Source organism: Glossina fuscipes, unplaced genomic scaffold, assembly GCF_014805625.2.
Source record: "Glossina fuscipes isolate IAEA_lab_2018 unplaced genomic scaffold, Yale_Gfus_2 0, whole genome shotgun sequence".
NCBI lineage: Eukaryota > Metazoa > Arthropoda > Insecta > Diptera > Glossinidae > Glossina > Glossina fuscipes.
In genome coordinates this window covers 34,793,177-34,818,605 of record NW_023998414.1, presented here as the reverse complement: position 1 = coordinate 34,818,605, position 25,429 = coordinate 34,793,177, and the positions used below count along the sequence as shown (strand labels likewise).

Here is a 25,429-nt window from a genome sequence, read left to right as displayed (position 1 = left end):
CATTCCTTAATGCTCTTTTCAATGTCTCCTTATTTTCAATACTAATATCATCGCGAAGTCAGTCCCAGAATTGCTTGACTTGACGTATATGTAGTAATTAGTGTTTAACTTCCGTCAAAAGTACTTAATTGCGTCGGTCTTGGTCTAAAATTTTATATCATAACATTTTACCTAAGATTAATAAAATTAAATGTTCTCAGTTAATTTGTTAGCACGAGTAAAATCAATTGCTTTAGTTACATAACACAATGCACCTTTTATATGAAAATAATATTAAACCTACGCGTACGCATCAATATAATATCGAATGATGGAGATTAAAGTTTAAGGGAGACGTTGTACGCAGTCAAAGCAAACAAAGCGGCAATGGAGTGACCAAGGCAAAAATTAACGAGAAAATCCATAAGATATTACAGAATAACGGTCAAGTGAATATGCGCGAGTTTCTAGAATATCGTAGGCATTTAAAAAAAAAGAAAATCTATTCATTGCATAATGATTATTTTTTCTTTGTCTGACAAAATTGAAAGAAAAAAAGTGTACCGTATACTTGGTCATAATGAACTGAAAATAGCGTATGTAATATTCTGCGACGTTTCGCAGCAGAATGCGACCGTTACGAAGACGAACAAAGTGTAAATAAAAAATGGATTGTTAAATTGAAAATCGAATTTAAGAAAGACAAAGGCCGATCGAATTATTAGCAAATTTTGCAACATTTTGATTTTTTAACCCGTACTTGGGATAATTGCTATTGACTATCTTCAAAAGTCGAAAGTGAGTAATGTGGAAAAGAATGTTCGTTACGCATCATCTAATGCCAAGATCGCATTATATTCCTCTTTTTTAGCTTGAAAGCATCATTCAATTGCTTGCCAATAATGCAAACGTTAAATCTGCGATTCATGTCTATTTGGCTATGACACGCCCTAGCTAAGAGAAGTCTTTGTTTCGAAATTAAGAAATCTCTCTCAAACTATTTTGTATTTTCTTTGTCAACTCTGTCGATACTTGTGCTAAGACGTTCGGCAAGATTCAATAGCAGTTCGCAATAATGGCGGAATACATGTTTTTGCGTAGGTTGCCTGAAAGTGCTACAAAGCCACACTTTTTTGAAATTTGCAAAGTTTTTACTTCAAAGATTTTCACTTGACTTGAAGATAATATCTGAAATTCAAGAAATTAATTCAATTTATCCCATAGATGATGTCTATGTAGGCATGTGACCCGATCAATTAATATGTCATTATGGGCAGGGGATTTTAAAATACTCGCAATATTTTAACATGGAATACGCAAAAAAAAAAATTCTTCGATACTTGATAGAAATATCCTTAATATTCTCCTGCTCGCTGGCAAAGGAGGTGTGGCAACAGTAGATTAATTACAAAATCTAAATCTTTTCTTTTCAGAACTATAGAAACTTATTATGTTAGCAAAAAAAATCGGCATATTCGAGACGCTTAAGGCGATCAAAGCAAAATATGTCAGTAAATTTTTATGAAAATACCTCCCGGACCGAGCGAAAGGAACCTAACCTCTTCTTTTCACAACTATTTCTATATCGAGTTAGTTAAATTGAAATTTCTTTTCACGCCCTCATGAAAACAATTTTTTTTTTTCCCCAAAAACTGACTTTTTGCAAGGTAACAAAGTATAATTTTGCGCAATATCTTATGATGAAAATTCATTCAGACATGAATATCCGACATGAAACATGATGATCTATTTTCGAAACCTTTGCCATAAAAAGATATTCATCACAAGTAAGTCATTTATGCGGCAATAAATTCTAATTTTTGATATTTTGTAATGAAAATCTTCTAATCTAGTCTAGTCTAGTCTAGTCTTGTCTGAGTGGGCGTTTTCAATTTACATATTAATTGTAATCATGGCGAAAGAAGATTGAGTTATCTGGACGTAGGTTATAAGAAAAAATTTTAAATCAAATTTGATTTTTTAGACAAAACTTTGAGAATGAAATCCTAATTACAACACATGACAGACATGGCTAACATTTCGAGTCGTTGCTTATATGCTGTTCGAAAATGTATATATATACATATTTTGTGGAATCTCCGATGCATACTTATCATACTTAGGGGAGAATTCAAAAAAAAAAAAAAAAATCATTTGCTGGAATTCTTGTGTAGAATTAATTCTTCCTTGTTGCTTTTGCTTATTTCTCTCACTGTCTCTCTCTCTCTCTGTCTCTCTCACTGTCCCTCTCTCTTTCTCTCTCTCTTTTTCTATCCCCCTCTTCGTATCAAATATCAATAAATTTAATTTATTTTCAATTTTTTTAGAATAGAAATGAAATCAGTTTTTATACCCGACGACACCATACAAAGCTTGTACAAATATATTATATGCAATGGCATAAACACCGTGATTTACCTTTTATAACACTGGCCGACTCAGGTTCATTTTCTGAGCTAATTTAAGATTGTCTATTCGGATGTCAATGAGATGTCAGTTCATGTATTTTTTCCTGCAATCTACAGGTCGTAATTTTCGATATTCGACTTTGATGAACTCGGCTGCAATGGCACGAATGCATTTTGCGTCTACTTTAAAAAAGTCGTTATATTAGAAAAAGTGTTTACAACAATTTAATACGTGTTTCCATTGTCACTTTTACCTCGCATCCGTCTTGCTCGATTCAATTGCTTTTAACGTAATTGTATATAGTGCTTTGAAATGCAAAGAAATTAAAAAGGAGAGCATACAGAAATCAATATTTACATACACTTATGCATTCTATAGGTATGGTCACGTTTTAAAAAGATGTTACCAGGGCATGTTTCACCGCAGAGGAAAGGATGCATTGGCTGCATTGGCTACTACGATTGGCTACTCAACACTTTTTATGAACCAGTTAAACTAGATTTATCTCTTTTCGCGTGCTGAACTTCGTGCTGGGCTTCGAGGCTTCTTCATCGTTTTTATTAAAATTGAAATAAATAAGTAAATCACTTAAAAAGGTTCACTACGTCCTTTTCGCTACCAAAGTCTGATTCTAAAGACCAAGATTGCAATATGAACTTTTCGTTCGTTTCGCCCGCTAATAAATTCTACTGATATTCTTCTATCAGCAATAAAGGCTTACTTATAGTAACATTTTTACTCTTGTCGTTCTCGGTTGTTTCATATTTTTTACTAAATAAACGTCGTATTCATCGAAACGGTTACGATGTTTTTACATTTAATAGATATGGAGTCCAATTATAGATACACGTGTACAGGTGCAGCTTACTATCCTATTGCATTAGTTTTGTATTTCTGTCCGTAACGATTAAGTGATTTCATCAGGTCACGACAAACAATAACATATTGATCCGATTGAAACATTCTGAACATATATATCAGTTGTTCAAATCGCAAGATCTCAATACGCGAGCCTATTAAGTTATCCCTTCGGCCGAATTGTGCCCAGCATAGCTTTACGCTTAGAGCTTTAAATAAGTCGAGTTCTGCGGCTATGAAAAGCTTAACCAATCCGAAATGTAGTGCTGTTAAATCGTAATGGCTAATGAAAAATGGATTATATGCGATACCCAAAGGGCATAATTATAGTAGAACGATAAACAGGTTAAACATTCATGACGTTCTCATATGATGGCAACCTTGGTAACGAAACCATGATTAGCTAAATCTTGCAACAATAACTGATGCAATAGAATTGGAAGACGAGCGATATGCTAAAAGTCTGAGCTATCGTGACTAGCCGTAAACGCACTAGCGTCGAATAAGTTACTCTCTACGTTGTAATCAGAAGATTATTACTCGTTCTGTTTAACATTTGATTTGAAAGCTTGGCTAATCTGTCTGCTTGAGTAGGGCTTCCTACGGCCATCCCTACGAAATTACTCCAAAAATTGGCCTTTCAATCTTGACAGCCCCAGATAAACAGTTATCTTTTCAGAAAGATATGTAGTAAGTAATGCCTGTAATAAAATAGTGTTTTTTTTTTTCATTAATAAAAGAACTGCGTTTGTTAAAACATTTATTAAACATTTTAACAAGAGACACGCAATTACGTAATAGTAGTAGTTATTGTATCGTTTTACAAGCTGAGTGACAAATGTTGTTATCCCACTGAAAAGAAATGTCATTCACATTAATCGCGGCCGAAACAGAGGGTAATCAACAGTGTTCGATAAGGCCTCAATTCAACTCTTGACCTAATTACATTGGTAGGCCACAAATCGGATCAGACTGTCTGTCTCTCGAAGGGATTGAAGAAGTTTTTCGATTATTCGTTTGGATTTGCGAAGCCTCAGATCTGACAATTTTGTTTAGCACGGACTCAAAGAAAACGCCGCAAAGTTTTTTCTTAACAAGTATCATCGAGATATTTGAATCCATTTCTACTTAATAGACTCTATAGTTCCGTGCTATGGTTATGGATTTTTCGGGCGGTAAGGTAAAAATTGATATATCTATTAGAAACCAGTGATGGGATCCGGTGATAAGACCTAAACTTACTAGGAAACTGAAAAAGAAAAGATACAAAGCAATGCCAAGAGATTTTAGTACAATCTACAGCAGAATTCGATTAGAATTGTTTTTGCAAATACCGTTCGTAGTTATTTCATAGTGAAGTTTTTTATTTTTTATTTTTTTTACCTACTATCTCGAACAAGAGCCTAATTTCCAATTGACTCCAATACACTATGCCTATCGTCTGACTTTTTAGCTTCATAACCTTTTGCTTTAAAATCTTAAGAGGATAAATAGTTGATATATTTAATGTGGAACGAATGAACTAATACATGTAAATAATGTATATTCCATCCATGTAGTGTTGGTGGAAAATAAAAAAGAAAGAAAAAACACTGAAATGTAAAAATGAATATTTTTGCTGCTAAGGAAAAAGCTTTTCAAGCATTATTTTTACATGTGAAAATATAAAAACAATTTTCACTTGGGAAATAATTCCCGGAATTAAGTAAGTGTTTTTTGTTTCCAAATTCGGGACAATTCATTGAGACTTGGTCGCACTCAAGAGTGATGCAATCAATTCAACGCTTCTCTAACAAGTCGTCGTGCGTTTTAATAGAAAGATTTGTCAAGATCCTGGATATATATATATATACCACTAATTTCGGCAATAGTTATAGAGAATACGGCGAATGGGGCGGGAATTCAGGTTTCAATTTGTGCAAGTTTGCCGTTATAGGCAACAACTTATGGTGGCGCGGTGAATTTATCACACTGTGAGTAGAAATCCCGTGGGGTTAAGCCTTACAGGCAGGAACCCACGTTAAACCCTTGCCACAAATTCTGTGAGTAGAAATGAAAAAAGGGATATGACGGAAAGGTTTTTCCCCTTTTGCCTATTTTTACTTTTGAACATATGTCACGGATGCCTGCGGGTAATGGTGGTAATTGATCAACAGCACAGTGGAAGCCTTATGGCGGAAGCAAGCGTTGATCAATTTGTGAGTCCTGACTGCTTGGGTGCGGCCCTTCGGGGAGTACTCGTGGTGGTTGTGGTTGGCGAGTTCCTAGCTAAAATGGAACAATTTGCGTGCAGCTAGACCTCACCACTGACTAGAGTGGGGTTTATTGTTCCATACACAATAAACCGTTCTGGACTCTGGTGCTGTTTAGGCCCCTACTCTGTGGGGATTCTCTAACTCGCCAGGGGGCGTAGTACGCTTAAAGTGGCTTGGGCCACTGTGGGTTTAAGCCTTTCAGGCAGGAACCCACGTTAAACCCTTGCCACTATTCTGTGAGTAGACAGAGTACTTTCGTGGAAAACAGTTCTTTTTTTTTATGCCCAAGTTTATTAATAATGTCTTCCAATCTGATTTTTTTGTCAGGAATTTTTTTTTTACATATTCTGGCGTAAGCGTCCCTTTCGGATGTCTGGAAAATCATTTTTTTCGGCGGAGCAAAGTTACGATAATACTTTTTAGACTAAAGAAATGTTCGATCGACACGTGAAAGTCGGACTTGTCCCTTGCTCTTAAATTGACAAAACTAGAATCACTAAAACCGCTGCAACAATAAACGGTTGAAATGAGGTGAAATTTTGACAGGCAGCGTTTAATAGCTGGTCGACCCATTCTAAAATTGTTATACCTACCTACATAGGTGAGATTTAAAAAAAAAAAAAAAAAAGAATGCGAACAGAAGCAACTTCCATTTCCTGCTTAAAATCTCTCGACCGCATATAGCTCAGCGCTCGATTGGCGGATACGTGCCAAACATTCTCGATCGACATAACATGCGTTTGCATGGGCTTACACAGCATATAGGCATGTACACAGCAAATATTGTTCAGAGATAAAAGAAAATTGTTTTATCAATCAATTTCTTGAGTTAAGCCACTCGCCGCCCTCAGCGTTTTCATCGACACGCTCTGAACGAGATTAGCAGATATGGCCTAATCACTGCTCCCCGTAGTTTAATCGCATTGCCTGTCTTTGGAAGAATTTTTCTTTAGTAGCCTTTCTGTTCTGCTGCAGGTGCTTCCTCCTTCCCCCTTTTATACACATATGCCTTCCTGGGGACATTCATCTTATTTATCTGAACAAAAGTTTGTTAAAAATTTTTATACTCCGTAATATTAGATGGGCGTTGTTGATTTTTTCCATTTTTGTATATATACATACTGAAGAGTAAATTTATGCCCGTTTTTGTCCTTGTATCTGTTGCACTTTTTCAGAGGCAAGCTAGTAAAACTCATTCCTTTTCACTTTTGCAGGCAGAGGCGTTTTCAATTTATATTATAATGAGGTATGGGGTATGAGAACAAGCATTTCCAATAAATTTGCCAAATTTGATTGTCATTACTTTCAAATTTTCCAATCGATCCTCTGTCTTCGTGCGACAGATACAAGAGAGGATAGGCGGACAGACGCACGGGCAGACATGCTTAGATTGATTACAAACATGTTAATAATAAAGAAGAATAAATGCATTTTGTAGTCTCTCCGTAATTTCCTCGTGCGTATTGAAAATGTTTTAACAAAATGAGTAAATCTCGATCTTTGGATGATCCTTATAAGACTATGTGCAGTTCTTTCACTATTTTATATAGCTGTACTTGAATTCAGCTCTCATCCTCGGATGATCCAATTTTGTCGATTTGAGCCAAAAGAGCAATAGGCAAACACTAGAAGATTTCAATCTTAATTATTTGTTCTTGAAATGCTTATAGAACTTGAAATCTTTCAAAGATGTCACGTGGATGAATAAAGTGATGAACGTATGTATATCTGCTAACGGTATACGGCCTGATAGTCGCAGCACTGAACGCTGAAGGCTGAGAGCTGAGAGCATAAAAAGGATATTAATAAGTTAAAATCTCTTACTTCGAACTTTGCGTGCTTCTCCCACAAATACGGAAAAACCGTCGACTTGTAATATTTCCAAAAATTACCAAAAAAAAAAAAAAGAAAAATAAAAAAAATAAAAATAAATAAATAAATTATAAATTTATATAAATTTTAAAGTTACACAAATAAATAAACGCATATAGAAGTAAAGATTTGAAGAGACTCAAAGACTTGTGTTTACAAAAAATTCTTTTTTTAAGTCGAAAGTATACAATAAAAGCGGTTTATTGTTAAACTTAAATTTCAATCATGGAATTTATTAAAATCACTTTATTTACAATATAATATAATATATATGCATACATATATATGTACACGCTATATTATACGCATATATATATATATATGTAAAATATGCGATATAAAATTTTTTAAACTAACAAAAATGTAAATTTTATGAACGGGGAGTGGCTCTTACTGTTTATAGTGCCATACGTGTAATATGTACATGTGGTTGTGTAAGCAGAGAATAAAAAAATAAAAAATAACGTAAAGGCAAATACATGAACACATAAACATGTACTTATACAATAGCTTATAATTCAGAACAAAGTTTAAATAATTGTGTGAGATGAGAAACTAACAAAAAAAAAAAAAAAACTGAATATAAATATGAAATCGCACACAACCAACGACAGCAATAACTGCAATAACGACGACGACGACGACAACAACAACAACAACAACAGCAACAACAACAACAACAACAATGACTATAGTAATAATAGAAAACTAAGCTTTGAAAAATAAACATAAAATTCAATTAAAAAAGTTTAGTTTAAAGGGGGAGAATATATAAGTAAAAGAAGAAGAAATTAATAATATCCCTCCAAAAGGGCATACACACACACACACACATATATATATATATATATATATATATATATATATATATTTACACAAATATATTTACGTATACATGAATTGCCTAAAAACATATGTGCGCACGAATATGGAAATGTCTACACATACTTCACGAAGAAGATTTACATAACAGCAACAGATAAGCAATAATCAAGCAAAAGAAAGTTTACAACAAATTGTGCTTCAAGATGTGCTTCAAACGATACGATACAATACGATACGATACGATACGATACGATACGATAGATCAAATTTTTGCATAAAAACAAAAGAGATTCTTGTATTTTGGTTTCTTGACGCATCGCATTCTTGATACCTAATAACGTTCTAGTTAATGAAACATCAAAGAAACTATTGCGAATCGGCGTTAATTTTTTTCAATTAATTTTTTTTTGACAAAATTATATGTTTATTTTGAAACAAGTAAAAACAAGCAAATATATTATAGTCGGGCAAGACCGATCATTAAATACCCTACATCGCATTGTCTAATACAATTCTTATTTTTATTATAGAACACAAAAATTATATCTTATTTCGTCTTCTTCTTCTTCTTCTTCTGTTAAATTCACTAAATATTGTCCCAGCTAGTTTTCATACCAATTTCGAATGTGCCAAATACTACTGCTTATGCACTTTTGCCGAAAAATTTTCAAAATTTCCATTTATTTTTGAAATATCGACTTTTCAGTATAGGGTGTTATATATGAGGAGTGGCCGAAAAGTGAATCATTTTCAATAGCGTTTGGTCTTGGATGAAAACATGTCTGTGTGTGTATCAAAATTGCATCAAAATATCTCAAAAAATTGCGACCCATATCATTGCTTTGATCATAATTATACATGGACAGACGCCAGACGGACACACAGACACACATGCTTAGATCAATTCAGATTACAACTCTGAATCGATCGATATAGTTAAAGGTGGATCTATCTTAAGCCCTTCTGCGTGTTACATACGTCCGCATTAACTTAATATACTCTGCATCACAAGTGGTGTAGGGTGTAACAATAATACCCTATATCACCTTACAATTATTCATGCAACGACTTTTCAAAAGAAAGCCACTTTCAATAGCACATGTACTTGCCACCGAAGGTAGGTTGAACGAAAGAAAATAAAATAAACGAATGGACACACAAGCTTAAATCGATTTAGGAAGTATTTCTGAGTTGATCGGTATAATAAAATATAGGTCTATATCAATTTGTTTTGTGTATTGCATACATCTGCACAACATTTATGATCCTTGTACCATACGTTGCATAGGGTATGAGCAATAAAAATAATATAGTGGGGCCACGGCTCGCCATTAAATACTTCACACCACCAAGCATAATATAATACATTAATTAGTAGAATGACATGTCAAAATATGGTTTTATATGGGAAGTTGTCGGAAAAGCTTGCCAACTTGAAGCATTTTTTTCATGGGGTTGGTCCTTGGGCCAAAACCTGTCGGCGTCCCAAAATTTGAACAAAATATCTCAAAAATTGCGACCTGAAAATTAAACAGAAGAAAACAAGACGGATAAAGAAACGAATAAAGAAACGAATCACGTTCTGAGTCGATCTGTATCGATCGTAGAAAAAGTTATATTGATTTCAAAATGAATGAAATATCCGAAAAAATACAGACAGACATTGCTAAATCAATTCAGAATATTACATTGATCAAGAATATATGTAGGGTCTCTGAAGGTTCCTTTTGGATTTTACATACCTTATGGAAAAGAACAAAGTAAGTTTACTCCCATCTTAAAGCGGTGAGTACATGCAAAAACATGCCGAAAAATGTATGAGTGAATGAAGGACCTAAGAGTGGTTTTACTCGATTCTGTTACGGAAATTTTGATGTGAAAGATGAACATCGCTCTGGTCGGCGAGTCCATGACAAAGTCGATGAAACTGATGGGGCAAGACTGGCATGCAAGCTGTCAGGAAATAGCGGAGGAGGAATAGCGAACATTAACCACATGACAAAAAAAACAAGCTCAAAAGCAGTCTAAAACCCCGCGGAGACCTTTTAAATATACTCATTATTATCCCAGACTTCTGAAATCAAAAATTTTCGAAAAATTGAAAAAAACATAAACTGAAAATTCTCACGTTGATCAAGAGGGTGTTGTTGCATTTAAAAGTACTTCCGTTATTTTGTTTTCATTACAAAGTAAATGCACTTTACAGCCAGTGGCTTTAAAAATAAAACAAATCATATAACATGTGTGTGTGTGTGTTAATATTTTGTTATAAGTTAAACGGGGGTTGTCGCAATAATTTTATTATAGTACGTTACAAGAGGATGATGTTTTTTGCCGTTCACTTAACAGGTTTCAATATTTCTTTCGTGTGTAAAATTCGCGCAACGGTTATTAGGTTGAAAGATTTCTTGAAGATAAAAAACGACATCGATCGCTTAATATATTTCCTAGTTGATCAAGGATCGTTAATTTGTTCATTACTTATCTCAAGTAGACGGAAGTGCAAATCTTTTGTAGCTCTACTCAGATTCCTTTTAGATTCCTCTTCCTGTTTCCGATAACTTGTCTTAGTTCAAAGGTTAACATAATTATTGCAATATCCAAGCGCATCAAAGTATCTGTAAGAAAACCTCTTTGATCGCATCATCGACTTAAAAACTTAGTTTCAGATATAAATCATTATGGATCTAATCTTTAAAAGCCTCAACATATAATTTTACTCTTGATGACGTTATATTTAACCGAGAGATTATAAATAGTGCTATTGAAGTTGATATTTTATGAAAAATGATCAAAACATTCTCATAAATTTGAAGCGAATAACCGGAATTACGGGAATACACGGCATAGTTCAGCAATTTCCATGGACTCTCTTGCCAGGCGTATATCAGTTGCTCTAGTCAAAGGAGAGGTGAGCAAACTAAACGTTAAACGATCCCCTGGCCTTGATTGCATAAGTGGAATAACTATCATATTGTTATCATTTAAGGCTTTCATCTTTTTAACATTAGCAATTTGTTAAGATTGAATCATTTTGCTACTGCGCAGAAGTAGTTGTAGTGGCTAAAGCTAATAAGTCAGAAAATATTGTGAGCTGGTATAGACCAATTAGTTTACTAGTGACTTTTTCCAGAATACTTGAGAATATATTAGTTTGGGGAAAAATAAATCCATTATTTTTAGATGAACTTCTATATATCCACAAAGGTCACCCAAAATTTTAGAAAGTTAGAAATTTTTTATACTTGATCGGTAGTTCGGATTCAGGAGTAAGCATAGTCCTACTGAGCCAAGTCATCGTGTTGTTTCGTAGAAACAGAGAACAGATGTGAAAAAGGCCTTCAATCAAGTCTGATATGAAGTTTAAAAAACTTCAACCAACTCATTATATACGCTGCTCAAATCTTATTTACAGAACAGACCTATCTATTTATACCCTCCACCATTTATGATACAGGGTATGGGGTCGTATGTAACATGCAGAAGAGCTTAATAAGAATCCATCTTTTATTATACCGATCAATTCAGAATCATTATCAGAAGAGCAGAATCATTATCTGAATCTGATCTAAGCCTATATAATGTTTGTGTTGTAAAAGAGAATTATTTTGACAATATGGTGTAGAGTATTTAATTGTCGGCCTTGCCCGACAATATGTTCTTACTTGTTTAAAATTGATCAAAATGATAGATCCAATATAAATTCAATATATATTGAAGATGCAGTGCCCGATAGCAGTATTCTGAGTGCAATACTTCCGATTTCGGACAATATTTTAACTGTAACATACGCTGATAACACAGCAATCCTAGTTTCATCTATTGATCACATAAATATTTCCTATGAACAATACTTTGACTGAACGGATCATATATTAAAATAAACCCAGAAAAATGTCCACATATTCTGTTCACGCTAAATAAGGATTGTTGCCCTTCACTATATTTGAATGGCAGAAAATATCGCTATCAATAGTGGTGTAACATCTATTGGCCAAATACATTAACCGAATATTTTATAAGCGAAAAATTATATTAAATCTAAACGTTAGTAACTTTATTTAAGACCTTGTTGACCCTATTGGCTAATTCGTCAAAATTACAATTTAATCTCAAAAAAAAAAAAAAACATTAAATTCAAAAGTATCCAATAAACTATTTGGAATTATGATATGCAACTGTAAGCAACAGCCTTTCAATTTTATAATATTTTTCAATATTCGTATAAAATATGAATCTAAGACCCTATGTCTTATGTCTGCTTCGTTAGCCACAAAATTGTTGTTCATGATGACCTAGATTTTTCATATGTTAAAAATCGAATTGAATGTCTTTCTTCGAAAATACCTTGTAGAGACTGATTTATCACAAATCCCTTGGCAATAACATTTCTAAGTGAATCCAATGATATAAGAAGATTGAAAAGGCATCAAGATTTCATTTACTTTTCTTTCTCAAATTGTTTTAACGAATTTACTGCGTTTATCTAGTTTCTTTTTTATTTATTTATGTAAACATCATGTCGTTGGGGTACAACAACCTCTGTTATTTTTCTCATCTTGCTATACATAATATTTGCTTGTTATCTTTTTGAATAGATTGTAAATTATATATTGTATATATATAGTATATATCTATATATCTATATATAGTGTATAATAAAAAGTTGGCAGGTATCACATATCAGATTCGCGTCTTCACACTTAGTTAATTAATCATTTTCTTCACTAGTTCGTCATTTCATTTTTTCGATTTCATATAGTTTCGGACGCCATTTAGTCACAATACGAACTCTTCTTAGTGTTTTGAACTGTTAAGTAGTTAATCAAATGCTCTAGTTACCAGAGATCCTCAAAAATTTCCTTGAAACTTAGTTGCAACAACTATTGGTTAGTATAAAAACAGTTACAATTGTGGAAGCGGGAAAAAGCGATGCATTCTCTTAGAAATAGATCAGGCAAACGCTATAATTTCATCGCAAAATGTTCATGCGTGGTATAGTTATGCAAGCGATGCATTTATCTTAAAGGGTTTTGCGATTTTTGGTACACTGCCAAGAGCTGTACTTTTTTTCTTTTTCTTGTACAACTGCTAACGTGTCACCAGGCTTGTTAAAAAGTTCACATAGCCTTCATTATTGATCTCGGCGTCATCTTCGATTACTTCACTGCCAGATTATGCACATTCTTACTGACTCATCAAAATTGACAGAGCATATCTGGTAAGCCTTACTCTTGACTTATGCGACTACCATTTGTTCCGATCTCTACGGAATGTCATCGTCAATCGTGACTGCGCCAGATCATACATCGTTACAATTCGGCAAAAATTGAGATAACTAGAAAATTTGGGTACATGCACCTTATAGCCCGGATCCGTCTGATTAGGAATTGTTGCGCTCTTCGCAGAACTCTCTTAATGAGGTACAGTTGACCTTAAACGAGTATTGTGAAAGTCATTTAGTTTAATTTCTCGGTCAGAAATCTTAGGAATTCTACATTGACAATATATTTGGTTCCACCAGAAGAATGACCAAACAGGTTATCAGTTAAAATACTTCAGAACTTCCCTTTCATCTATCATTAATGGTCAAATTGTAATTTGTCTTGTTTGCCTTTTACTCAAACATCCAGATTAGCCTACGTAAATCTAATCTGTAATTTTCTTGATATATATGAAAATACAACAATCTTGGTGCAGGTAAAGCGTTGTATCCATTCTAAATTTGAACATTTTATGCACGTACTATGAACGTTTTGCGGGGCATAGTTTCGTTTAGCTAAAAACATAAACTGAAAAATATTTTGCATACTTGTGATAAATTGCCAGAGAAAGTCCTTGCATAGGGTTGGTTTAATATAATTGAATCGTGACCGTAATTCGCTGACAGCCAACTTAAGTCAATTCGTCAAGACGTTCGAGTAAAAATTGATGCCAAAAAAACTGGGGTTGTAAAGTATTTTATCACAACATGTAATCACTCTTAGGTACCGTTGTGACTAACGGGCACTCACTAGTGTATGAGTATTTACTTATGAAAAAGCTTTGCAGAGTTGTAATACGCTTGATGCCTTGACGATGGTCCGAATTTGTTATATTTTAAAAACCTTTTGTATCATCAGGAAACGTAACGAATAGTAAATTCAGATGACTAAACAGTTCACCCGAGAGCAAGCGGAACCAGTAGTAGTTTGCCATTAATTTTATTCAGTCTGGTCGCCTTTTTTTATTTTCTTTTTTCTTTTTTTTTTTGGTGAATTTAGTCAAGGCACCTGCCTTACTAGCTCAACAGGATTGTAGGTTGAGTACTGAAAAGGAGGAAATTAGGCTTCAATTGGCTTCGTAGTTAAGCGTTTAAATCGTCAAAGTGTTTAAAGCATTTGAAAGAGTTTAAGTCCAGTCTTCTGGTTATATTTGGCGATAAAAATGCAATTAAAAAAATTGACTCGAAATCCTTTCATTATTTTCCGATAGATTCCTTAATTATACCCTTATCGTAGAATTTCCCGCTGATTAGGCGAACGACGAAATACTGATTGGATTTGAGGAGTGAAGAGAATTTATTAGGCTTTCATTGATGCACCAACTCAACTCAAGTGTAATGAGCATACGAAAGAATAATTTAGATATTCAAGTGGAAGAAGAAGAAGAAGAAAAAAAAAAGTGAAAATAAAATTTCATTAAATTGAATGCGAATTTTATTGAATTTTTTTTTGCAGATTGAACGCGGTGATACTTTACCCCAACATGTCTGTATAACCTGCGCTAAGAATACGATATCCGCTTGTCTTTTTAAAAAAAAATGTGAAGATGCGGATAATTTTTTCCGTCAGCAATTGTTGATACAAAAAATTGAAAGTAAATCGGAGACGAAAAGCTGTAATGCCATTGCATTATCTGAGGCTGATGACGAAGAAGAAGAGATACAACGTAGCTCGGGAAATGTTCAGAATCGTCAACAAAAAATCAAAAACGATGAACATAAAGAGAACTGTAACGTTCACGAGAGTCTAGAGAAGGGTACAAATAAATATCGATTGAAGCAAGTGAATGGACGGCATGATAATGCTGAAGCTGGGGAAGAGGAAGACGAGGATAGCGATGAAGATGAGATGTCAGCTAATAGAATGGTAACGCATCATGACGAAGAAGATGATGAGGCTGAAGTCGATGAAAATGGAGAGATAAAAAGTGCCAATGGTCAAAAGCTATCGTTTGATTTTAACTCAATTAGGTTAATGCATGAGTATATGCAGCAGCAATTAAGTAAAATTAACGGTATTCATGGCGGCCGTGTGGCTGGTGGTAACGATGGCGTCGGCTTAGGCAGTGCCAGTGATACAGACCAGGATGATGAAGAGCCCTTGCCGCTTATACCGGAAATTGAATTAATTACACCGTCTGAGGATGCAGGCGCTGGCGTCTGCTCGTCGAATGGTGCTACGACGAACGCGAGCAACTCTCAAGTTGTTGCTCAAATGAAAGGTTATCAGTGTCCACATTGCTATCAAATTTTCGAAATGAAACAAGTTTTGAAGGCACACATGCAGAGTGTGCACGGGTTAGCCGGTCCAGTTTATGAATGTTCGAATTGCAAAAAGACTTACTTCTATAAGCGTTTTCTTGAGAAACATATCAGGCGAGGACGTTGCGTAAAAAAAAGACGTAATCAAACGTAAGTGCCGGATAACTTAATTTGAGTTGATGTTAATTTGAAAAAGATTGTTTTTGGAATGGATCGGCCTTTTGCAGGAGACCTATGCAATGCTCTGACTGTCATGTATTGTTCCCCACGGGCCATCATTTGGGTTGGCATAAACGTACTGGATGTCCCTCAAAAACGGCTAAAATGTAAGTTAATTCTCTTCTTTCAAATGAATGCATTTGAAGTTAAATTTCTTCTCTCTTATAGGCCGTTACAGCAGTTTTTTAAGCAGAACATTGTGCAATATAATAATTTCCCAAAAAGAATTGGTATACGTAAGCCGGAAAACGCTATTTATTTACATAATCGCAAGTAAATATTAATTTCTGTAGACATATGTGTATGTTTGTGTGTGTTTTTGGTAATTAATTAAAAAATTTTAGATTAATTATGGCGAACAATAAACGAAAGGGTCGTACTCGTATTAAATTGGATGCGAAAAAAATCGCTTTGGCAAAACAATTGATATTGCGAGAGGCCACAACTACTGTTATCGCCAATGAATTGAACATATCGCGCACGTTCGCTTGGCGTTTACGAAAGAGTCTCGTGAATGGCGTTAGTTTACATGAAAGAGTAATTGATCCGGTCGATGATGATATTGAAGATGCCGTTGCTGATGCACCAGAATCCCCTAAACTTACACCGGCGACGTTACCTGCCACAGCAGAAAATCAACCGCAATTTAATCATCAGCCCTTAACCGAACATATAAAAACTGAGACTTTAGCTAGCGAAGAGGAAGATTCGTTAGACGAAATCAAAGAATTTCAAGATGAGTTTCACGAAGAACCACCAACATCGATACCACAAGGTATTGCAACCTCTGTTATACAGAGAAATGAACAAGCAGTACAAATGCATGAATTATTACAATCGTCTACTAAAGCTATAGAAAAAATGCAACAACAACAACAACAGCAGCAATTAAGGCTAAGAGACGTTGCTGAAATGAGTAGATTGTCACATCACGATAACGAAAGTGATAGTGATAGCGAGGAAAATCATCCCAACGAAGAGACTGATGATGATAAGCCGCTTCTTGATAAATTAAATGATCAGCCAGATCAGCAGCAGCAACATCAACCATATTTAAGTATAACTAATGTAGCCAGTCAAAGTGTAACCAGAGGTAACGACATGCAAAACAATGTCCTGATGAATGGAACAGTACCGATATTAACTCAGTTCCCTCCTGCCGTCGCTGCTGCAATGTACGTAACATCTTTCAATTCAAGAGAAACAAAGTAAAAAAAATTTCATTTATTATAGACAATACATATATATTTAAAACTATAGATAAATTCGCGAACCGATTGTTTTATATAATCTACAAATACTCTTGAAAGGTCCTTACGTCCTATATATATACAACATATGTTCACATATGTATAGTATGTGATAAACTCTAAAAACATCTTGCATCCTAACATCCAACAACACCTTAATATAATTTGTACATTTTTGCGTATAGAGTAACCAACCTCGCGAAGCTATCATACTCATACACATTTTTTTGCATCGTTAGAACCGTTTACCCAAACAAGCTTTTCAACAAAAATATTGAATCTCATAAGAAAGAACTGATTTATTAATACAACTGACTTTTCAAGCATATGCTGTGCAAAAAAAAAAAAAAAGATTAATAAAAACATCATCATAGTAAGATACTTGCGCCTAGGTACGTTTAGGTTCGCAAGCCTTACGTCTTCTCATTGTTGAAGTTCTTTAAATTAATACCATTTGGTATGTGTCACCTTTGAATTATGCTGAATTTATTTATTTTTTTTTCTTTCTTTGTTTTAAAAATATGTAAACATATAATTTTTGTTACGTAAACATTTCAAGTAATATATAAAAATTGCTAAGGAACGACTTTAAGCATATTAAACATTTTTTTTCTTTCATTTAGAAATCAATTACCCGTTAATTTATCGATACGTCCGATTGCTACGTTGCAAAATAATGAAACGTAAGTGAATCGTAATTTTAAACTGCAAATTGAACATAAACTAATGATTCAGTTACTTCGCATAGATCAACGAATTCTCTTCCTACGACTAAAAAGAAACCGCGTAAACCTAACGTTTTCATCGATGATGAGAAATACGCTATGGCGAAAGTGTTGGTGGCGCAGAACGCTTCAACTATGGAAATAGCGAAGGCGTTGAATGTGTCGCAGATGACCGCCTGGAAACTGAGAGATGCCATAATTAAAGGCGTGCCGCTATCCTATCGCAATAAACGTGATATACGGCATCAAACGCGTCAAGACGATGAGACATGCAGCGTTCAAAGTGACGGCAACGAGAATAAACGTGATTTAGGTGAACCAGATAGCGAGCGACAGCAGCGCCTATTGGTGCAACAGCAGTTAGAACATCAACAAAAATTGCAACAACAGCATTTACAGCAACAGCAACAAATTCAGCAATTATTGCAAAGGCAGCAACAATTGCAACAACAACAGCAACAATTGCAACAACAAAAACAACGTCAACACGAGCAACAATTGCAACAACAACAACAGCAGCAGCAGCAGCAGCCGCAGCCGCAACAACAACAGCAACAACAACAACAACAACAATCGCAGCAACAACAGCAACAAGAGCAAACACAAACGAGCACGCAAAAACCGCCTTCGAATCCTCGTCGACGTTTAAAAGCAGCAGAAAGAGAAATGCGCGATAAAGAGATTACTCGAGAAATACTTGAATTAATCAAAGAAGACAATAACATACAATATTGGAAAGTCTCAGCACGTTTGGCTGAGAAGGGTTACGCCATCTCACCGTCTTCGGTTTGTCAAAAACTGAAATCAATGGGCATACATAGGCGCTGGAAGCCTGGAGATAAACCGCCCATGATCGATATGGAACAATTGAAGGCCACCAATAGCATAGTAGCAGTCGCGGCAGCGGCGGCAGCAGCCAATGCGATACAAAATGCTAATAATTCATCAACCGATGAAAATTATGAACAACATCAATTTGATATGGGTGGCACTCATTTTTTAAGTGCCTTTACGCGTTAGTTGCGGCTATGAAAAGGAATAGGAACTATATAGGGAGGGAAGAGAGAATGAAGCAGAGCAAGTAGTTAAGTAAAAAATGAATAAATAAATAAAACTAAAAAATTAAATACAAATGAATATATTGTTGTAAGTAAGTATAGTTTTGATAGAATTTAATTTATGCTAAAATAAGCCCAACGCACACACACACACACACACATATATATATACAAAGACTCAAAAAACACACACACACACAAACACAAACAAACAAACATGCAGACATAGACACACACCCATCGTAGTAATGACAACCTCTGTAAAAGGCCTAATAGCATTATTTGAGTAGCATGTACGCAATTCTATACAAATTTACACAAAGACTTTATATATAAATAATATAGTATATGTAGTAATTGTAGACTCATCCTTTTTCGCATAAATATTTTTATTTTATTTTTCTTTCCACTTTCTCAGCGTTATAATGTTTTACACGGTACTTTCTGAGTAAAAGTAAAAAGAAATTTTTGTTCTTTTCTTTACGATAAATTTGCAAAAAAGAAAGAAAATTCTTATTTTATATTAAATTTTAAGTACTTTTAAGATTTGTTTGTTATAAAAAATCAAGTATTAATACGAAATTTAAACAACGACTTATATAAATATATTTATTTTTCTGTTCTTGTTTTAAACATTCCATCTTATATCCATTAGGGCAGCTTTAGAGAACTTATAGGCAGCATTTTCTATAAAATATAAATTGTAATGAGTAAATTTAAATAATTTAAATAGTTATTGATGTTATTAAATTTTTTGTAAAAGACATTTTTTTTTTTTTTTTAACCTCAACTTGAATTAATTGTGAATTAATTATCAAAAAGAAAAAAAAAAAAAAAAAAAATGGAAAAAAGAAAAAGATATATTCATATATATTTTACGAAATTTTATAAAGAAAGAAAATTGCACAATAACAGGACTGTGTATTCATCCGTGTGTGTATGTTTATATTTGTTTGTTTGTATGTATGTATATATGTAATCTTTCTAATCGCTTTAACGTTTTCCTCTTTAAACCTTAAGATTGTCATCACAAGGAAGTCGACTATCCCCTCGCCACTCCCCCTCCCCCTCCCTTCTTAAACAAAATTGAAATGTTTCGAAATATTCCCCGATAAAATTAAATTTAATTTTTAATTCGATTTTCTTGGAAGTTTACACAGCTTATCGTATATCGTATATCATATAGCTTTTGTGCAGATGCCCTCAAATGATTTAATTATCTCAATTAATTTGCAATTGTTTGTCGAAATAATCAAGATTTTTGAATTATTGTTCTTCTTCTGCTTATTCTTCTTCTTCTTCTTCTTCTTCTTCCTCTTCTTCTACTTGTATTGACGAGAATAGTTTGAATGAATGAATATCTTAAGGCTTGAGCTTTATAAAAAATTCAGTGCCGTCAAGTTCAAGGAAAACACAGGCAATGAAACGGTTAACTTATTTATATATAGAACTTAATCGTCATATGCTTTACTTGACGAAAGAATATCTTTATCTTATTTATTATAATCACATAAACGTAATATCTTTTACCCTGTAATTTAACTTTTGGTAAAGTGTTTTTTTAACCAATAGTTAGTGAAGTTTTTTAATAGCCATCACTTAATAATGAACAACATACATTCTTGATCAGCATCAAATTCTGAAACGATTTTTAGCATGTCCGTCTGTCTAACACTTCGTGTAAGCATTCTCTCGGCTGCAAAAATGAATCTATCGTCTTCAAATTAAGAAAACACATTGAAAGCTCCTCTACACTGGTTGATATTCAAAATGGGCCAAATGAGTCAAAGAACACGGTACGCACATGGTACACTGAGCGCACCGCTATGTTTCAAAAGGAATAAAAAATAGTTTTAATCCTCGTTACATATAAACTAAAGCTACAAAAAAAAAATTTGAAAGCATGGGCGATGCCGTAGCATCTCTATCTAAATGGAAAAATTTACCGCGCCTATCCAATATTATATTGTGTCATTATATCACTTTTTTTTTTTTTTTCAAGACCTTTATGACGCGCAGAAGGAATTTTCAAAAACCGCATGAAATATATTAAAATCCTTATCCAGTTTCAAATTTGGAATGTCCGTCTGTTTACCGGTCCATATGTCCGTATGCCCAGCATGGATGTAGTATTTGTGGTAAACATTTTCTTCTTCTTTTAAAAAAAGGAATTATCGCTGACAAATTTACAAAGGAATTTGAGAGTGACTCAAACTTTTCAAAGGTCACGCCTACGCGACGAAAAAGTTTATTTAGATAATAGAAAAAATTTGGCAGCGCCCGCTCCATATTATATAGCATGAAAATGTATTTCTTTTACTTTTCTTGTCTTTCTTAGGTCAATGGGGATAGGTATGAAAGAGTCGGTCACGGTCGAATACAATTTTCTTACCTGTTCGGAAAATAGAATAGGATGGGAGCGTCCACATGATGTTACAGAGTATGAAAATTTAGTTCTTTTGCTTCTTTTTTTTTGTAATATCACTGTAATGTGTGTAAAAGATTCGGTCGTGACCGAATCTAATTATCTTACTTGCTTTTGTTTTGCAATAGTCTATACCCTTGTACCACTACCTGTGATACAAGGGCATATTGGGTTTGTGAGGATGTATGCAATACCCAGAAGGGCTTGAGATAGATTCACCTCTTACTATATCGATCTAAGCGTACCTGTTTGTCCGTCTATCCGTCCGTCTCGTTTTCTTTTGTTCAATCTACAGGTCGTAAATATTCGAAATATTTTGATCAAATTTGGTGCATTGACATATATGGTTTAAGGACGAACACTGTTAAAAATGCTTCGAATCGGATCATTTTTTCGACCACTTTCGATTTTAAAAAGTCATTGGATGAGTAACTGCTTTAAGCGAAGTGGTATAGGGTATTTAATGACGATTCGGCAGAATAGCCAAGTAGATAAAGAGTCTCGACTAACAATTCAATGGTCGGTGTGTTCGAACCTCAAATGCGGTAGAGTTTTTAATAAAGCCCATAGTCCTAGGATGCTAATGCTTTAAGACTTTAAGTCTTAAAATTTATTCTCTGGCTAAATTAATAATAATCATATTTAATAACGGGTCGTGGCTCATTATAGTGTTTTTTCTTGTTTTCTTGTAACGAATATATATGAGATTCTCCTAAAAAATTTATCATTATGAATGTATGTTTGCCATAATAATGTATTTTAGAAAATATTTTCGTCGTTTTGTCAATTCGTTTCATTACATTCTAATTTCATATTACACGCACTCTGTGTTTGCCGAGTACACATAGTATATATCGCTAAGGAGGTCGACACATTTAACTGGATAAATGGTTCATCTTAAGAAATAACATATTTCATCCACACTTGATCAATCTTTGCGATTACTAGTCCTTCAATATAAAATTTTCATAAAATCTGCATTTTGTTTATATATGTATATATATATATATATATATTTTTTTTTATTTTTCCCCCGATCAAAGATCAAAGATCAAAGATGGGCTTAGTTTTTTAAAGCATCAAAAAAATCAATGCAGGCAGATTTGTTAATTCCTTTCTACTATAAAGATTCTAAAAATAAATTCTTAAATATCGCTCTTAAGAGTTTTTAAGCCGATAAATAGTCTCAGATGCTATTACTTTAAGCTTTTAATCTTTAAATTTATTTCTCTGCCTAAATTAATTGTAACATTAATAATATTAATCTAAAAATTGTACGAAAACAACGAAACACTTTTGTGTAAAGAACTTGTTTAGGGTTTGTTTTAAATTTATTCGGCACTTAATTATATAATTTTAAAACAACTAAGAATGTTGGCTGACTATAGATAGATATCCTACACCGCTTTGCCTAGTACAAAAATTGCACATGATTTTCATGCGAGGGCGTAATTTTCATGAAAGCCTGCTTATTGGAGAATGCTATCTACTTTATAACCTTAGTTTCTTAAAAATTTTTCCTATCTTTCAGTTTCCGTCATAAAAAACTAAAAAGTCAGCCTTCCTACCATATAAAGGTTAGGTTTTCATAATAATCCCCGCATATGTTGGGATTTATCTTGCGATACATCTATGCGATCGATATTCTGTATTTTTAATTCAATCGGTACTACGGAGTAATCTTCATCATAAAATATCAAAAATTAAAGCTTTTTCTGAATTGCTTACTATTCATGAGAAATCTTATATGCAATGGATTCCAAGAAATAGGCCCATGTGCTTCTTCACATTTAGTCCACTTAATTTTTATGTCATATATAAGTTTTCATCATAAAATATTGATAATTAGGCCTTTTTGCGAAACAAGAGATTCCATTTCCTGAGAATCCCTTTATGCGGTGGTATCCAAAATATTCCCTATCATGGACCAATTTGCACAATGAAATATTGAAAAATATACCGTCAGTTTTTGTACGAGCGGCTGTAAGAGAGAGACTAGAAAAAATCGCCCCAGCCGATCCAAAGTATCCACAATAATTTGAAATGCGGTAATACTATTACTTAGCGACGTTTGTCTAAAAATTTTTTTAAAAATTTCAATGTTTTTCCATATAACGAGCTTTCAAGATAGGGAGTGGTCGAAAAATTGCGCCGATCCGAATCATTCTCAACAGCACATAAATCATGGACAGGCATAAGATAAACGGGCGGACAGATAAGCTTAGATCGGTATAATAAAAGTTAGGATTATCGTAAGATTTTCTGTACCGCAACTGGTGTAGGATATTATGATTTTTCTTTGATATTAAATTGATCACTTCAAAGATTATAGGTAAAGTTGCGTCCCAATAATCATTTTCATCCAAAGTATGTGCATAAATAAATTATAACAAGAATAATGTAGTGAACCCTTGATCACTGTAGGGATGGGTATGTTTTCCATTTGAAAATTACTAAATAATAATAATAAAAATATTGAAGGCTTGTCCAAGAAAGCATAAATGCTTGCTGTAAGCGTTTTCTTGAAACCCCCATCTTGCAAAGGACATGAAACGAATGACATGAACGAAAGCCCGAGTAATTCCAGAAACCATTTAAAATAAACTGTTTATATTTTCTACATTTTATAGAGTAATAAATTTAATTTATTTAATTTTCTCTCATTTTCTAATATTTATTTATTCATTTATTTTTGTTAAACTCTCTAAGTACAATTTCTTGAACTTCTTATAGCCTGAGTGAGTAAATGGATCTTTCCATCTTTACTTTTACATATTGTTCAAGGCTTCCAAAATAGATATATATACACACATGTATATAGAATTGTTTCCGAAAAAAATTTGTGCTTAGCAGATCAATTAAAAGGGATATAATTATTTTCTATATAGGATATTTTAAAAAATTTTCAACTTTAATTCTCAAAACCTTATGCATTTGAAGTGATTATTATTTTATGCAGGACAATGGGGGACAATCGTTCCGCGTCTGTGCGTTTATTTGCAATGCAGGTTTTACTGATCGCCTAATTAGACTGAAATGTATTACTATTTAATTCCGGCCGAAATTTAAGATTTACTGCTCAAATGACGCGATATGTCTTCTCAAATTTAGCTCTTTAACTTTGATGAACTCTTTGATGAACTCTCTGAAGAACACGATCCGCTTAAATAAATGGAAAAAAAATTATATCTACTTATCCTGATGCCATCTTAAAACCAAATGGTTAGCAATTCTTAGATAAAATCGATTGATCGTTTCGGCGTTCAATTTTGAAAGACTACTTGCAGTTCAAAATAATCGGAAAGAGGAAGTATCGACTGAATTTCGGGCGGATACTCATCATTTCAATCAGTTCTTTTACGCGCTCTTCAATCGGCTAATCGCAAGCAATTCTATCTTGAGATTTTTTATTTCAAATATCGTTTATAGATCTATTATATAAGGATTATGTGTCGTATAGCAAATCGAAAAAATGGCCTCAATGACTTTGCCTAACTTTATATTTTAAACATTTTTTCGGAATTTTTATTTCGAATATTTGCCGTGGTATTCGTGATAGTAGTGTTCACGGTCGAAGATGATGCTTTGTATTAAAGTTGAGGAAGGCACATAAGTGACAATTTTTGGACAAACAAGCGATTGCGATCGAGTTGGCGAATCTAATATATTTGCTTACCGATGATTGTCTATTTGCAACATTCATTATATGCATCTGGGAAACTGATCCCACGTTTTATTCGCCTTTGATGGTTGATGGGTTAAAACGAAAGATTACAAGAGATTTGGGTATTATATGCATGTGAAATAATAGAAAATTTAATATTGCAATTGGGGAGGGGAGGGGCGAGACAAAAGAATGAAATAAAATAAAGAGAAATAATTATTAGATATTTTTCAATAATTTTTAAGTTTATTTTATAATTTATATTAGTAATGATTAACACTAAAGTTTATTTGCGTAGTTGTTAAAAATAAAAAATAACAAAAAAAAAAAAAGAAAAGAAAATGAATCCTAAAAATTGTTCATCT

At 33.6% G+C, this 25,429-nt stretch overlaps 1 protein-coding gene across 2 annotated transcripts in view; it reads left to right on the top strand.

Moving 5' to 3' along the window:
* The window catches only part of LOC119632473 (mediator of RNA polymerase II transcription subunit 15), a 38,195-nt gene extending 19,045 nt beyond the window's left edge, over positions 1–19,150 (top strand). For both annotated transcript variants that reach the window (XM_038025395.1, XM_038025402.1), the window contains 6 exons: positions 14,918–15,873; positions 15,951–16,049; positions 16,111–16,215; positions 16,287–17,117; positions 17,816–17,875; positions 17,941–19,150. In XM_038025395.1, coding sequence (XP_037881323.1) covers positions 14,918–15,873; positions 15,951–16,049; positions 16,111–16,215; positions 16,287–17,117; positions 17,816–17,875; positions 17,941–18,937 — 3,048 coding nt within the window. In that variant the 3' untranslated portion in view covers positions 18,938–19,150. The remainder of the gene's footprint in view (positions 1–14,917; positions 15,874–15,950; positions 16,050–16,110; positions 16,216–16,286; positions 17,118–17,815; positions 17,876–17,940) is intronic.
* Positions 19,151–25,429: the final 6,279 nt, after the last annotated feature.